Here is a 12,976-nt window from a genome sequence, read left to right on the forward strand (position 1 = left end):
ACGTTGGACATGCGGTCCCCGGGGAGCTGCCCTCCTGCTGGGTGCTGGAGGGCAGGGGCCCATGAATCGGGGCTGGCTGCCGCCTCTGAGAGCTTCCGAAGGGATGGGCGCCAGTGGGTGCACAATCAACTCCTCCTGTGCCCCAGCTTTGCGAGGGGCTGGGGTGTTTCCCATGGAGTCTCAGGGAATGCCCCAGGGAGTGGGGGCCACTGGCCCTGGGTCTGGACAGACAGCACTGGGCTCTCAGAGGTGGGGTAGAGTTGTTCCCTGGGGAGGGAACAGCCTGGCCAGAGGCATGTCAGTGGAGAAGACAAGGGGCCAGAAGCGCTGGGCCAGAGGCCGCAGCCTTTCTGCAGGGCAGCGGGAGCCCGAGAGCGGGGCCGTCTGCCATGGTGGCCACGTGTGGTGTTGGGCACTTGAGAAGCAGCGGGTCCCCATCGCGTTCCATGAGCATCGGCCCCGGTCGCGTTTTGTGGGCGTCGGTCCCGGTTGAGTTTCTTGAGTGTTGGAGACACACGGACTTCAGAGGCTTAGTGTCAAAAAAGGGTGCTGAGGACCTCCTTAGGATTTTCTCACAATAACTGAACGTTAAGCATTTATTGTGGACATACTGACTGAAATAAAATGCATGATTCAAATGGATTTCACCTGCTTGTTTTTACTTTTCACTGTGGTTATTAGAAACTTTAAAAAGTGTGGCTTGTGTCATTTCTGTTGGACGGGGCTCCACTAGGGGCTTCTGAGCAGGGGACGTGTACGACAGGCCAGTGTGAAGGGCTGTGAGGTTGCAAAGCTGCTAAGGAGGGGACAGTGTGACCCCTGAGGCCAGCTCAAGGGACCAGGGAGAACAGGACTCGAGCCACAGTGGAATTGGGATTGTCACGGGAGCTGTGTGTCCGAGGAGAGGTGGAAGGGTGGTTGTTGGCTGTGGAAGCCGCTGGATCTTCCTGCCCGGGGGCTCTCCCTGTTGTTTTCTGCACGTCGGCACATTTTTAAATAGTCGGTGCAAGCAGCGGGTCTGAGCATGCAGGGCGTCAGTGTGGGCCACGTAGGGGAGGTGTGCCTTGCAGCGGAGGACGACGTTCTCGTGGGGAGCACAGGAAAATAACGAGGAACCCGCCCGGGCGCAGGAGGTAGTTGGGTGTGGGAGGGAGGGCGGGAGGCTTCCCGGGGTGATATGGGGCCTCTGTCCTGTCATTCAGTGTCCATGATGCAGCAGCAGGCGGCCACGTCGCACTACAGCTCGGCACAGGGTGGCAGCCAGCACTACCAGGGCCAGTCGTCCATCGCCATGATGGGCCAGGGCAGCCAGGGGAGCAGCATGATGGGGCAGCGGCCCATGGCACCCTACCGGCCCTCCCAGCAAGGTAACGTCCGACCGGGCCAGGTCTCAGGCACAGCTGACGGCCGCGGGTCGTGAAGTGCCGGGCTGTGTGTGCTCCTCTGTGAGGAGCCTGGGGGAGTGAGGCTTGGTGCCTTGGTGTTATATTGAGTGTGGATGCTGGGGTTGAGGGCCAGGGTGTGGCCCGTGGAGGGTCTGTCCCCAAGGAGTCAGTGTTGGGGGCAGGGGCGGCAGTTGTCATTAAGAGTGTCACAGGCCAGGCTCATGCCTGTAGTCCCAGCACTTTGGGAGGCCGAGGTAGGCGGATCACCTGAGCCAGGCGCTCAAGACCAGCCTGGCCAACATGGTGAAACTCTGTACTAAAAATACAAAACATAAGCTGGATACGGTGACAGCGTGGGGTGTTTTGCTCGGGTGGGTGAGGCCATTCAGCAAGGCCTTGGCTTCCCCAGCGAGCGAGGAGGTCCTCCAAGGGAGGAGGGCGCGGCCGGCGCTGGCGCTGAATGTGGTTTCCCCGCAGGCTCTTCCCAGCAGTACCTGGGCCAGGAGGAGTACTATGGCGAGCAGTACAGCCACAGCCAGGGTGCCGCGGAGCCCATGGGCCAGCAGTACTACCCCGATGGTGAGCACTGGCGGCGGCCTGACCCTGCCGGGAACGCAGAGCAGCTGCAGGGACGAGGAGGGCGAGGAGGGTGTGGCCACTGCAGTGTGTCCTCGGTCATTCCAGCTCAGGCCTGGGCTACAGGCAGAGCGGCCAGACGCCCTGCAGGAGCAAGGTAGGGGACGGGGTGAGCTGGGCTGGCAGTGGTGCCTGGCCTCTGCGGAGAGAAGCTGTGGCGCACACCGCTGCACTCGCCTCCACGCGGCCTTGCCTCTACTGCCTGAAAGGCTATGGGAGTTGGAGGCGGATAATTGCAGCCCCCAGCTGTAGATAGGTGGAAATGTTCAAGAAGGTGCCTTCCAGCTTCACAGAGAATGCCCTGAAGGTGACGGCTCCACCTGCAGCACCTCCTCCTGCCCCTTCTCATCTCTGCAGAGTATTTTACCATCGTCACCTTTCAGTCACCTTTCAGTCTTTGCATAGTCCCAGGGCTTGTGGAGGGGATACTGAAAGTGGTCTTGGCTGAGAACAGCGGTTCACACCTGTCATTCTGGCACTTTGGGAGGCTGAGGCAGGAGGATCGCTTCAGCCCAGGAGGCTGAAGCTGCATTGAACCATGATCGCGCCACCGCACTCCATCTTTGATGACAGAGCAAGACCTTGTCTCTAAAGTAAAAATAACAATAAAATACAGTGGTCTTAAAGGCTGGGTTGATCCCTGGGTGGCATCCAGGCAGGGAGCTGGCCTCAGCCAGCAAGGGGCAGGTGCACAGGCAGGTGGGCAGGTGGCAGCAGGGCAAGCCACCCGTGCCACGTGATGGTCACATGCAGTGAAGGCCTCGGTAAGGGTTGGACCCCCCTGCCTGCATCCTCCCAGGAGCTAGCAGTGGGGAGGAGAAGGCAGTCGGGTCACTAGCATGGCTGTGTGGCAGGCACTGAGAGCGCTGATCCTCTGCATAAATCCCCAGGTAGCTTCACAGTCGCCCCGAGAAGGAGGCATTGATGTCTGCGTTTCAGTGAGGAGGCTGAGGCTCAGGATGTTGGGGCATGGTCTGGGGGGACACGGGTCCTGCCGGCTCTTGTTGCCTCCCTGGCCCGACAGCATCTCCCCAGCCTGGGTCTCAGTCGCCTCCTCCGGGACCTGCGCGGTGCGCAGCCTCCACTGACTGTCGCCATCTCCATTTCGCACAGGCCATGGCGATTACGCCTACCAGCAGTCATCCTACACGGAGCAGAGCTACGACCGGTCCTTCGAGGAGTCCACGCAGCACTACTATGAGGGGGGTAAGGAACACGGCTGCATGCTGGGCTCGAGCATAAGAGCCACACGCAGCAGAGTTAAGACGCTGCACCCTTAGGAGCATGCAGTGCCTGCCTTCAGTGAGTCCCTTAAATCACAGCACAGCGCGTGGGAGGAGAGACTGTGTTCTGGGAGCTGGAAATTCAGGCTGTGTCGGGAGCCCCGCTTGCCTTATGTGTGTGTTCGTGAGACAGGAAAGGATTCAGCCGGCCACGCTGGGGTTGGGGGCACAGACTCGGTTATTGGGTCCAGCCAGGGAGCGTGGGGCCTGCGACAGGAAGGATTCAGCCGGCCACGCTGGGGTTGGGGACAGAGACTCTGTTATTGGGTCTGGCCGGGGAGCGTGGGGCCTGCGAGCCACTCTCAGAGCTTCCTCAGCTGGAGGCCAGCAGTGGCTGCGCTGGATGTGGCCTCGCGTTTCTTCAGACACCTGCAGGCCAGGAAACGCACATCTGTGGCTGGGGGCTTGCCGCCCTTCGTGGCGGTCCTGGGCAGCGCTGCGCTGGGGGCTGTGTGTCGGGTGGACTTGCCCCTTTCTGTGGTGTCTGTGCCCCTACCCTGGCTGCCCTGAAACCCCAATAGAACGTCCCAGAATGTGGAGTTGGGAAGAGGTACACACAGCCAGTTCCAGCCCCACCCCAGGATAAAGGTGGCCCCCAGAGAAGAACTGATGATGGCCTGTGGGATTGCGTGACCTCGTCCGGGAGGGAAGGCGGGCCTGCAGTCCCTGGGGAGAGGGACCTCGTGTCAGCTGACGCTGACCGGCAGGCAGCAGTGGCTGAGGCCTTCCCACTGCAGGGCTGCGATTTATCAAGAGGTAACAGTGTCGGTGAGGCTTCACCAGGTACACAAAGCAGGCAGGCACTAAACGGCTACAGATTTCCTTGTTTGGGTTACTTCTTAAAAAATTGGATGTATAAAAGTTTTGCTTCTGAGCTTACACATCTCAGCCTGCTGTGAAGAAATAAAGCACGCAAGTGTAGGCATATATAGAAACATCATGGTATGCGCTACGAATGCCTGTGACATTGAAATGTCAGTTATACCTTCGTAAATCTGGGGGAAACAAAAAGTACATGAATACATAATTAAAGTTTAAAAGAAGAAAGAGCCTGGGTGTTGTGGCTCACGCCTGTAATCCCAGCACTTTGGGAGGCCAAGGCAGGCGGATCACTTGAGGCCAGGAATTTGAGACCAGCCTGACCAACATGGCGAAACCCCATCTCTACCAAAAAATACAAATATTAGCTGGCCGTGGTGGTGCACGCCTGTAGTCCCAGTTACTCAGGCGGAGGCGGGAGAATCGCTTAAACCTGGGAGGTGGAGGTTGCAGTGAGCCGAGATCGTGCCACTGCATTCCAGCCTTGTGACAGGATAAGACCCTGTCTCAAAAAAAAAAAAAAAAATTAGCTCGGTGCATTGGTTCACACCTGTAATCCCAGCACTTTAGGAAGCCGAGGTAGGTGGATCACCTGAGGTCAGGAGTTTGAGACCAGCCTGTCCAACACGGTGAAACCCCATCTCTACTAAAAATACAAAAATTAGTTGGACATGGTGGCATGTGCCTGTAAGCCGAGCTACTCAAGAGGCTGAGGCAGGAGAATTGCTTGAACCTGGGAGGTGTAGGTTGCAGTGAGCTGAGATCATGCCATTGCACTCCAGCCTGGGCAACAAGAGTGAAACTCTGCCTCAAAAAAATAAATAAATAAATAAAAGAAAGAAAGAGCCAGGCATGGTGACTTACACCTGTAATCCCAACACTTTGGGAGGCCAGTGGAGGAAGATAGCTTGAGCTCAGGAGTATTTTTTTTTTTTTTTGAGACGGAGTCTCGCTCTGTCGCCGAGGCTGGAGTGCAGTGGCACGATCTCGGCTCACTGCAACCTCCGCCTCCCGGGTTCAAGCAATTCTCCTGCCTCAGCCTCTTGAGTAGCTTGGATTACAGGCCCCACCACCACGTCCAGCTAATTTTTGTATTTTCAGTAGAGACAGGGTTTCATCATGTTGGTCAGTCTGGTCTCTAACCCCTGACCTCATGATTCACCTGCCTCGGCCTCCCAAAGTGCTGGGATTACAGGCGTGAGCCACCGCGCCTGGCCGAGCTCAGGAGTTTGAGGCCAGCATGGGCAACATGGCAAAACCCTTTCTCTCCTGAAAGAAAAAAAAAAAGCCGGGTGTGGTGGTGGGTACCTGTAATCCCAGCTACTCAGGGGGCTGACGTGGGAGAATCGCTTGAACCCAGAGGCAGAGGTTGCAGTGAGTTGAGATTGCACTACAGCACCCCATCCTGGGTGACCGAGCCAGACCCTGTCTCAAAACAAAAGCCACCCTGTGGCCAGTGCCCAGAGGCTATCTTCTGGCATATTGGCTGCAGTGGTGCCTCCGTAAGCCCTGGGAGTCGGCAGGATCTCTGCCATCATGGGGCTGGCCCTGTCCCTTCCATCTTGGAGCACAGGGTTCAGCCTTGTCCACGGCGAGGTGTCCACATGCACCTGCCCAAGGCTGCCACACTTTATCCCAAAAACAAACGCAGGATGTGCCGTTCAGTCTTTCAATGTCTGATGTAGCTTTTTTTTTTTTTTTTTTTTTTTTAAAGAGACAGGGTCTTGCCCTATCACCTAGGCTGAAGTGCAGTGGCCTGATCGTGGCACACTGCAGCCTTGAAATCCCAGGCTCAAGTGATCCTCCTGCTTCAGCCTCTCGAATTGCTGGGACTAAAGGCATGCACCACCAGGCCTGGCTTTTTTTTTTTAAATTTTTGTAGAGATAAGGTCTCGCCATGTTGCCCAGGCTGGTTTTGAACTCCTGGGCTCAAGTGCCACCTCACCCTCCTGCAGTGCAGGGGCTCCAGGTGTGCGCCATCGCGCCCGGCTGATAGGTACTTCTGTAGCTTGTTGTGGGTTACATACTCTTGCCTTCCATCATTGATGAGAAATTTGCTAAAAAGCTTAGTAACCTCTTAAGACCAGTAAGACAGATGGCGTGGTTTCCTCCTTGATTTAGAAGCATTTTATTCTATCTGTTTGTTAGACTCTGACATGAGGAGTGCACATACGTAGGTGACACTTTACCCTACAGCAGGTGGTACTGTGAAGTCTTGGAGGGGTGAGAGGCCTGGGGATGCTTTGCTTTGAAGAGACTGGCGGATGTGTCATAGCCACCTTCAAACACAACTGTGGCCCATGGTGCAGTGGAGAGGCTGGGGGGACGTTAGGAGGAATGGGTCAAAGGCACCATAAAGAATTTTCCAGGCCGGGTGCAGTGGCTCCCACCTGTGATCCCAGAACCAGGCCGGGTGCGGTGGCTCCCACCTGTGATCCCAGCATCAGGCCAAGCATTGTGGGGGCCAAGGCAGAGGATCACGTGAGCCTGAGAGGTTGAGACCAGCCTAGGCAACATAGTAAGACCCCCTCTCTACTAAAAATCAAAAACATTAGCCAGGTGTGGTGGCATGCGCCTGTTGTCCCAGCTACTTGGGAGGCTGAGGCAAGAGCATAGCTTGAGCCCGGGAGGTCGAGGCTGCAGTTAACTATGATCACACCACTGTGCTCCAGCCTTGGCAACAGAGCGAGACCCTGTCTCAAAAATAAAAAGAATTTTCCAACTTTTGAGTCATCCCACAGCAGGATGAGTGGGACAGGCTGGTGCTGGAATTGTTCCTGGTGACGGCATCAGTCAGGAGCCTGCAGAATCTGATAAAACGAGAGGGTGCTCATGCGCAGGGCACCAGTAATAGGAGGGACCAGAGTCGGGCCGACCCAGCCAGGAGGGGACAGTGGGGGCCACGGGGTCACTCGTGCTGGGCAGGAGCATCGGGATGTGGTGCTCGGTGGGGGAGGGGCCAGGAGAGGGGTGCGAGTCCCATGTTCGCATCACAGTGAGGTTTGCAGTGACGCATACTGGACAGAGCCCAGCCCCTCGTGACCTGGCATCTGGGCGCCATTGCTGCTAGGAGAGACCGCCCATGAGCTGCAAAAGCCAGGTATGGAGCTGGGTGTGTGGGATGTGCCTCTGTGAAAATGCAGGCAAGATGAGACTGTACCCTTGCACACACCCACACTCACACCATCAGCCAATGGACAAACACCAAAACAACCAACACAAATGCTTACGGGTAGGAGATGGGGTTAGGGCTCGGGCAGTCCAGAGCAGGGGTGGAAGTGGCCACCTTCCCAGGACCTCTTGAAGGTATGGGTCTGTCTGTATGTACCTTTGAATCATGTAGATGTATTGGCAGCTTCAGAAGTTAAGTTAAACATCACTGGGGCCGGGCACAGTGGCTCACGCCTGTAATCTCAGCACTCTGGGAGGCTGAGGCGGGTGGATCACTTGAGATCAGGTGTTCGAGACCAGCCTGGCCAACATGGTAAAACCCTGTCTCTACCAAAAATACAAAAATTAGCCGGGCTTGGTGGCGCATGTCTGTAAGGCATGCTACTTGCGAGGCTGAGGCATGAGAATCACTTGAACCCAGGAGGCAGAGGTAGCAGTGAGCCAAGATCACGCAACTGCACTCCAGCCTGTGGCGGCAAAGCGAGACTCCATCTCCAAAAAAAAAAAAAAGGAACATCATTGTTGGCTGTCACAGAAACTGAAAGGACCTCACTTTATGGCTGTCCACACCATCCACACCTCCTGGAGTCCCGAGCGCGGCTGGCGTGTCGTGTGCATTTCTCAGGCCCTCGCCAGGTGGTGACCAGTGTGTCCCAGGAGTGGACGACAGGGTGGTGTGGCCGGGGCCTGTGGGACACATCTTCCCCAGGCAGCGCTGGGGCCGCCTTGGCTGCATCCTCGTGTGGATCACTGTGTTTTTATGTGACACGGCTTTGAGCGTCGTTCACTTGTTCCTCGTGGCTCATTGTGTCCACATCTTGCTCCTTCTGAGCAAGCAGAGGGTGTGCTCTGGCCTCTTGTTTCACACACAGATGCATCATGCCCGGCACCTTCTCACGGGCACCCCACAGAATGCCAGAGGGTTCTTAGAATAGAGAAAGAAAAGATCTGGGCACGGTGGCTCACTCCTGTAATCTCAGCACTTTGGGAGGCTGGGGCAGGCGGATCACGAGGTCAGGAGATCGAGACCATCCTGGCTAACACGGTGAAACCCCGTCTCTACTAAAAATACAAAAGAATTAGCCGGGCGTGGTGGCGGGCGCCTGTTGTCCCAGCTACTCGGGAGGCTGAGGCAGGAGAATGGCGTTAACCCCGGAGGCGGAGCTTGCAGTGAGCCGAGATTGTGCCACTGCCTCCAGCCTGGGTGACAGAGCGAGACTCCGTCTCGAAAAGAAAAGAAAGAACCCTGGAGTACTTGCTGGTTGTGGAGGAAGTCCCCACATCTGCCCGCCCCGTTGCTGTCCTGTTGAGAGCACGGCTTGGGCTCCCCCGAGCCCTGCAGATTTCATGAAACACGTCTGAAAACGACGAAGGCCTTTTCCACAGATGTTGTGCCCCCTTTCCCTGCAGTTATCTCAGCAGCCCCCTTTCTTCAGGGATAGGGCGGCTGCTGCCAGTTCACACTAGATCACCTGAGCACCCACTGGGGTGTGAGAGCCAGGCCTGGTCCCTGTGTGCTGGGGCTGGGTGTTCTGAGCTGGCACTCTCACAGTTGTTGCATACCTGCTGGGTACCAGGGCAAAGCTGGCCCATTTCCTACAAACTGGCTCCTTTTTTTTTTTTTTTTTTTAATGTTTTTTTGAGATGGAGTCTCGCTCTATCGCTCAGGCTGGAGTGCAGTGGCGCGATCTCGGCTCACTGCAACCTCCTTCTCCAGGGTTCACGCCATTCTGCCTCAGCCTCCCGAGTAGCTGGGACTACAGGCGCCTGCCACCACGCCCGGCTAATTTTTTGTATTTTTAGTAGAGATGGGGTTTCACCGTGTTAGCCAGGATGGTCTCGATCTCCTGACCTTGTGATCCACCCACCTCGGCCTCCCAAAGTGCTGGGATTACAGGCGTGAGCCACCGCGCCCGGCCACAAACTGGCTCCTTTATTATGTAACAAATAAAGTGGGCTATAAAACATGAGAATATGCAGGCTGACCCCCAAAAGCCTGACATTCTTGAAAACCCACTCCCCCATGTCTCAGATGGCTTTCATGGGGGCAGGATAAAGGACTGTGACCTTAAGTCTTCTCCCGTGATGGTGACAGCTCATTTGCCAGCTGTTGCTGGAACCAGCCCTGGATTTTGAGGAAGGCGTGGAAGTTCAAGACTCAAGATATTTCCTGGATAGAGAATAACTGGAAAGGCTCAAGTAAGTTTTTCCAAAGCTCTCGCCTTAGGAGGAGTTCAGCCTGGAATAAGAGCGTGTGTTAGTTTTGTCATCCCATCTAACTACAGATTGAATTACCCTGATAGGTTTTTAAGCCATTCCAATGTGCATTATCTCAATAAAGCTGTTATTTAGAAAAAATACTAGATTGCAGTTTTAAAATACTTAAATTTTACAGCTTCTAAAAAAGGAAAGTTATTTCCAACCAGAAAAGTAAAGTAGAAAAATGGATTCTTTGCGCGGAGCATGGTGGCTTATGCCTTTATCCCAGCACTTTGGAAGGCAGGGGCAGCAGGATTGCTTGAGGCCAAGAGTTTGAGGCCAGCCTGGGCAACATAGGGAGACCCTGTCTCTACAAAAGATTTCAAATTGCCTGGGCATGGTCGGTCACCGGGGCTCACATCTGTAATCCCAGCACTTTAGGAGGCCAAGGAGAGCGGATCACAAGGTCAGGAGATCGAGACCATCCTGGCTAACATGGTGAAACCCCTTCTCTACTAAAAATACAAAAAATTAGCCTGGCGTTGCGGCGGGCACCTGTAGTCCCAGCTACTCAGGAGGCTGAGGCAGGAGAATGGCGTGAACCCGGCGGGTGGAGCTTGCACTGAGCCGAGATCTCGCCACTGCACTCCAGCGACAGAGCAAGACTCCATCTCAAAAAAAAAAAAAAAAAAAAAAAAATTATCTGGGCACGCTGGCACACACTGTAGTCCTAGCTACTCAGGAGGCTGAAGTGAGAGGAACACTTGAGCCAGGGAGATGGAGGCTTCAGTGAGCTCTGATCGCACCACTGCACTCCAGCCTGGGTGCCAGAGCGAGGCCCTGTCTCTGAAAAAAAAAAAAAAAAAAATTATATCTGCAAAGACCCTATGTCCAAATAAGGTTCCATTCACAGGTACTTGGAGTTAGGATGTCAGCATCTCTCTGGGGAGCAGTTTGACCCGCGACGCTGGCGTTCGTCTCTGTCTTAGTTGTCATATTAACCATTTCGTTTCTTAGCTTTCCATTTGTATTTCTCTAAGATAAAAGTGTAGTATAGTATTTGAATGGTTGTGAAAAAATAAACACGCCGAAACAATGGATTTGGTTTTGGGATTCCAGAGTTACTGTGTGGTGAGTGGGCTACAGAATGAGCCCCCTTAGCCCAGGTGGGGAAAGTCATTTCCGTGTCTCCTCCCTCCCTCCAGGAAACTCCCAGTACAGCCAGCAGCAGGCCGGGTACCAGCAGGGCGCTGCGCAGCAGCAGACGTACTCCCAGCAGCAGTACCCCAGCCAGCAGAGCTACCCCGGGCAGCAGCAGGGCTACGGTAAGAGGGGAGCACGGTCCTCGGGGCCCCCCAGCGCCCACCCCTGCCCTTGCCACATGTGGGTACGTGCTCAGTGACCCTGGTGCTCAGGCAGATGTGTAATAAACTTATTGTGAATACCTTTAGGTTTCCAGAAAAGTTAGAAACATCCCTGCATGTAGACCTGAAACATCTTATTTTAACTTAAACATAAATTCATTGCCCACGTGGCCTGTGATGGGAGCCAGTGTCCCGTCTATCCGTCACCTGCATGCCTCAGTCCCAGCTTCGACCTCTTTGACAGAGCAGGTCAAAGCCTGTGGGTCTCAGCCTTCACTGCAGCTTACAATCACCCAGGAAACTTCTGAAAAATAAGGTCTGGGCTGCCCCAGGTCTTTTTTTGGAGCAAAATCTCAGTTCTCAGGATGAGCTCCACACATGTGGTTTCTTATGAGGCACGTACCTGATTCTGCTATGCTTATTCAGCCCTTTACAGCCATTACTAATTAAATAGTATAAAAATTACTTGAGGAGGCCAGGCGTGGTGGCTCACGCCTATAATCCCAGCACTTTGGGAGCCTGAGGTGGGCGGATGACCTGAGGTCAGGAGTTCAAGACCAGCCTGACCAATATGGTGAAACCTTGTCTCTACTAAAAATACAAAAATTAGCTGGGCATGGTGGTGGGGGCCTATAGTCCCAGCTACTCAGGAGATGAGACAGGAGAATTGCTTGAACCAGGAGGTAGCGGTTGCGGTGAGCCGAGATCACACCACCATACTTCAGCCTAGACAATAGAGCGAGACTCCTCCTCAAAAAATAAAAATTAAAAAAAAATTACTTGAGGTTCAGTGTGGTAGCTCATGTCTGTAATCCCAGCACTTTGGGAGGCTGAGGCAGGAGGATTGCTTGAGCCCAGGAGTTCGAGACCAGCCTGGATGACATAGTGAGACCATCTCTACAAAAAATACAAAAATTAGCCAGGCATGGTGGCACACTCCTGTGGTCCTAGCTACTTGGGAGGCTGAGGCAGGAGAATCACTTGAGCCTGGGAGGTGGAGGTTGCGGTGAGCCAAGATCGTACCACTGCACTCCAGCCTGGCCTGGGTGACAGAGTGAGACCCTGTCTCAAAAAAAAAAAAAAAAAAAAAATTGGCCTCTATCAGTTCTTTCCGGAGCCTTTGACGTAGCCTTCCTAGAGACGATGTCTCTGTCTCACCTGCCTGCAGGTTTTCAGCAGCTCCTGTGATAGTTAAGTTACAAGTTACAGCAGCCAGTGTGACTGATGCCAGCAGGTTCTGGAGGGCTGTCCTGCCTTCAGGTAGCAGCAGTTCTGGGGTGATGGAGAGAGCCCATCAGCCCTCGCCATGCTGGTGGGGGGCCTGGGGCACAGTCCTGGGACCTCACAGGGCTGGAGGGGCTGGTGGGTCGGTTACATGGTACCCTCGCTGTACGGAGTTAATGCGGAGCACATGCAGGTACCAGGTGTTCTGGAGATTGACAAAAGGCTGATGCATTGAGACAGGAGTTTTTCAAGGAAAAGAAGAAGTTTTAAAAAAAATTTTTAAGTTAAGAAAAAAAAAAAAAGATGTGCCCGTTTTGGCCGGCCTCACAGTTCCTGGTGTTTTCTCAGGGCCTGCCCAGGGAGCCCCATCGCAGTACCCCGGCTACCAGCAAGGCCAAGGCCAGCAGTACGGAAGCTACCGAGCACCGCAGACAGCGCCGTCTGCCCAGCAGCAGCGGCCCTACGGCTATGAACAGGCAAGCTTTCTGGATGTTTCCAGATGTGCCCATCCGCCGCGCCTGTCGAGACAAAATGAAGATTTCTCTTATGGCCATGAGGAACAATGAGCTGGAACTAACTGGCTTCCAGGGTTCCTTCCAGAACGTTAAGTCTCTGAGCCTGTAAGGTTTTTCAGAATTACCTCTGTATACGCTCACCTCAGTCATCCAGCTGGCTTTTCATACCCTAAGCTCACCATTAGATCTGCATGCTGGTTCTCACATTCATTCACTCTGCCAGTGTTTGTCGCGTACTGGGCACGCGTCCAGTCTCGCTGGCTGAGTGCTTGGCGTGTGGCCGCGACACGAACCCTGCACTTTTAGAGCTTATGTCTCGCTACGGAGACATAAGGTGGTCCCACAGGGCCAGACTGTCCTGAGGACAGAGCAGGGGGCCC

The 12,976-nt window shown here is 54.6% G+C and overlaps 1 protein-coding gene across 2 annotated transcripts in view; it reads left to right on the top strand.

The window, feature by feature from the left end:
- The window catches only part of SS18L1 (SS18L1 subunit of BAF chromatin remodeling complex), a 39,520-nt gene that overhangs the window by 19,239 nt on the left and 7,305 nt on the right, over positions 1-12,976 (top strand). For both annotated transcript variants that reach the window (XM_054541923.2, XM_054541925.2), the window contains 5 exons: positions 1,203-1,367; positions 1,863-1,964; positions 3,135-3,227; positions 10,699-10,818; positions 12,430-12,557. In XM_054541923.2, coding sequence (XP_054397898.1) covers positions 1,203-1,367; positions 1,863-1,964; positions 3,135-3,227; positions 10,699-10,818; positions 12,430-12,557 — 608 coding nt within the window. The remainder of the gene's footprint in view (positions 1-1,202; positions 1,368-1,862; positions 1,965-3,134; positions 3,228-10,698; positions 10,819-12,429; positions 12,558-12,976) is intronic.

This window comes from Pongo abelii, chromosome 21 (assembly GCF_028885655.2).
Source record: "Pongo abelii isolate AG06213 chromosome 21, NHGRI_mPonAbe1-v2.0_pri, whole genome shotgun sequence".
NCBI lineage: Eukaryota > Metazoa > Chordata > Mammalia > Primates > Hominidae > Pongo > Pongo abelii.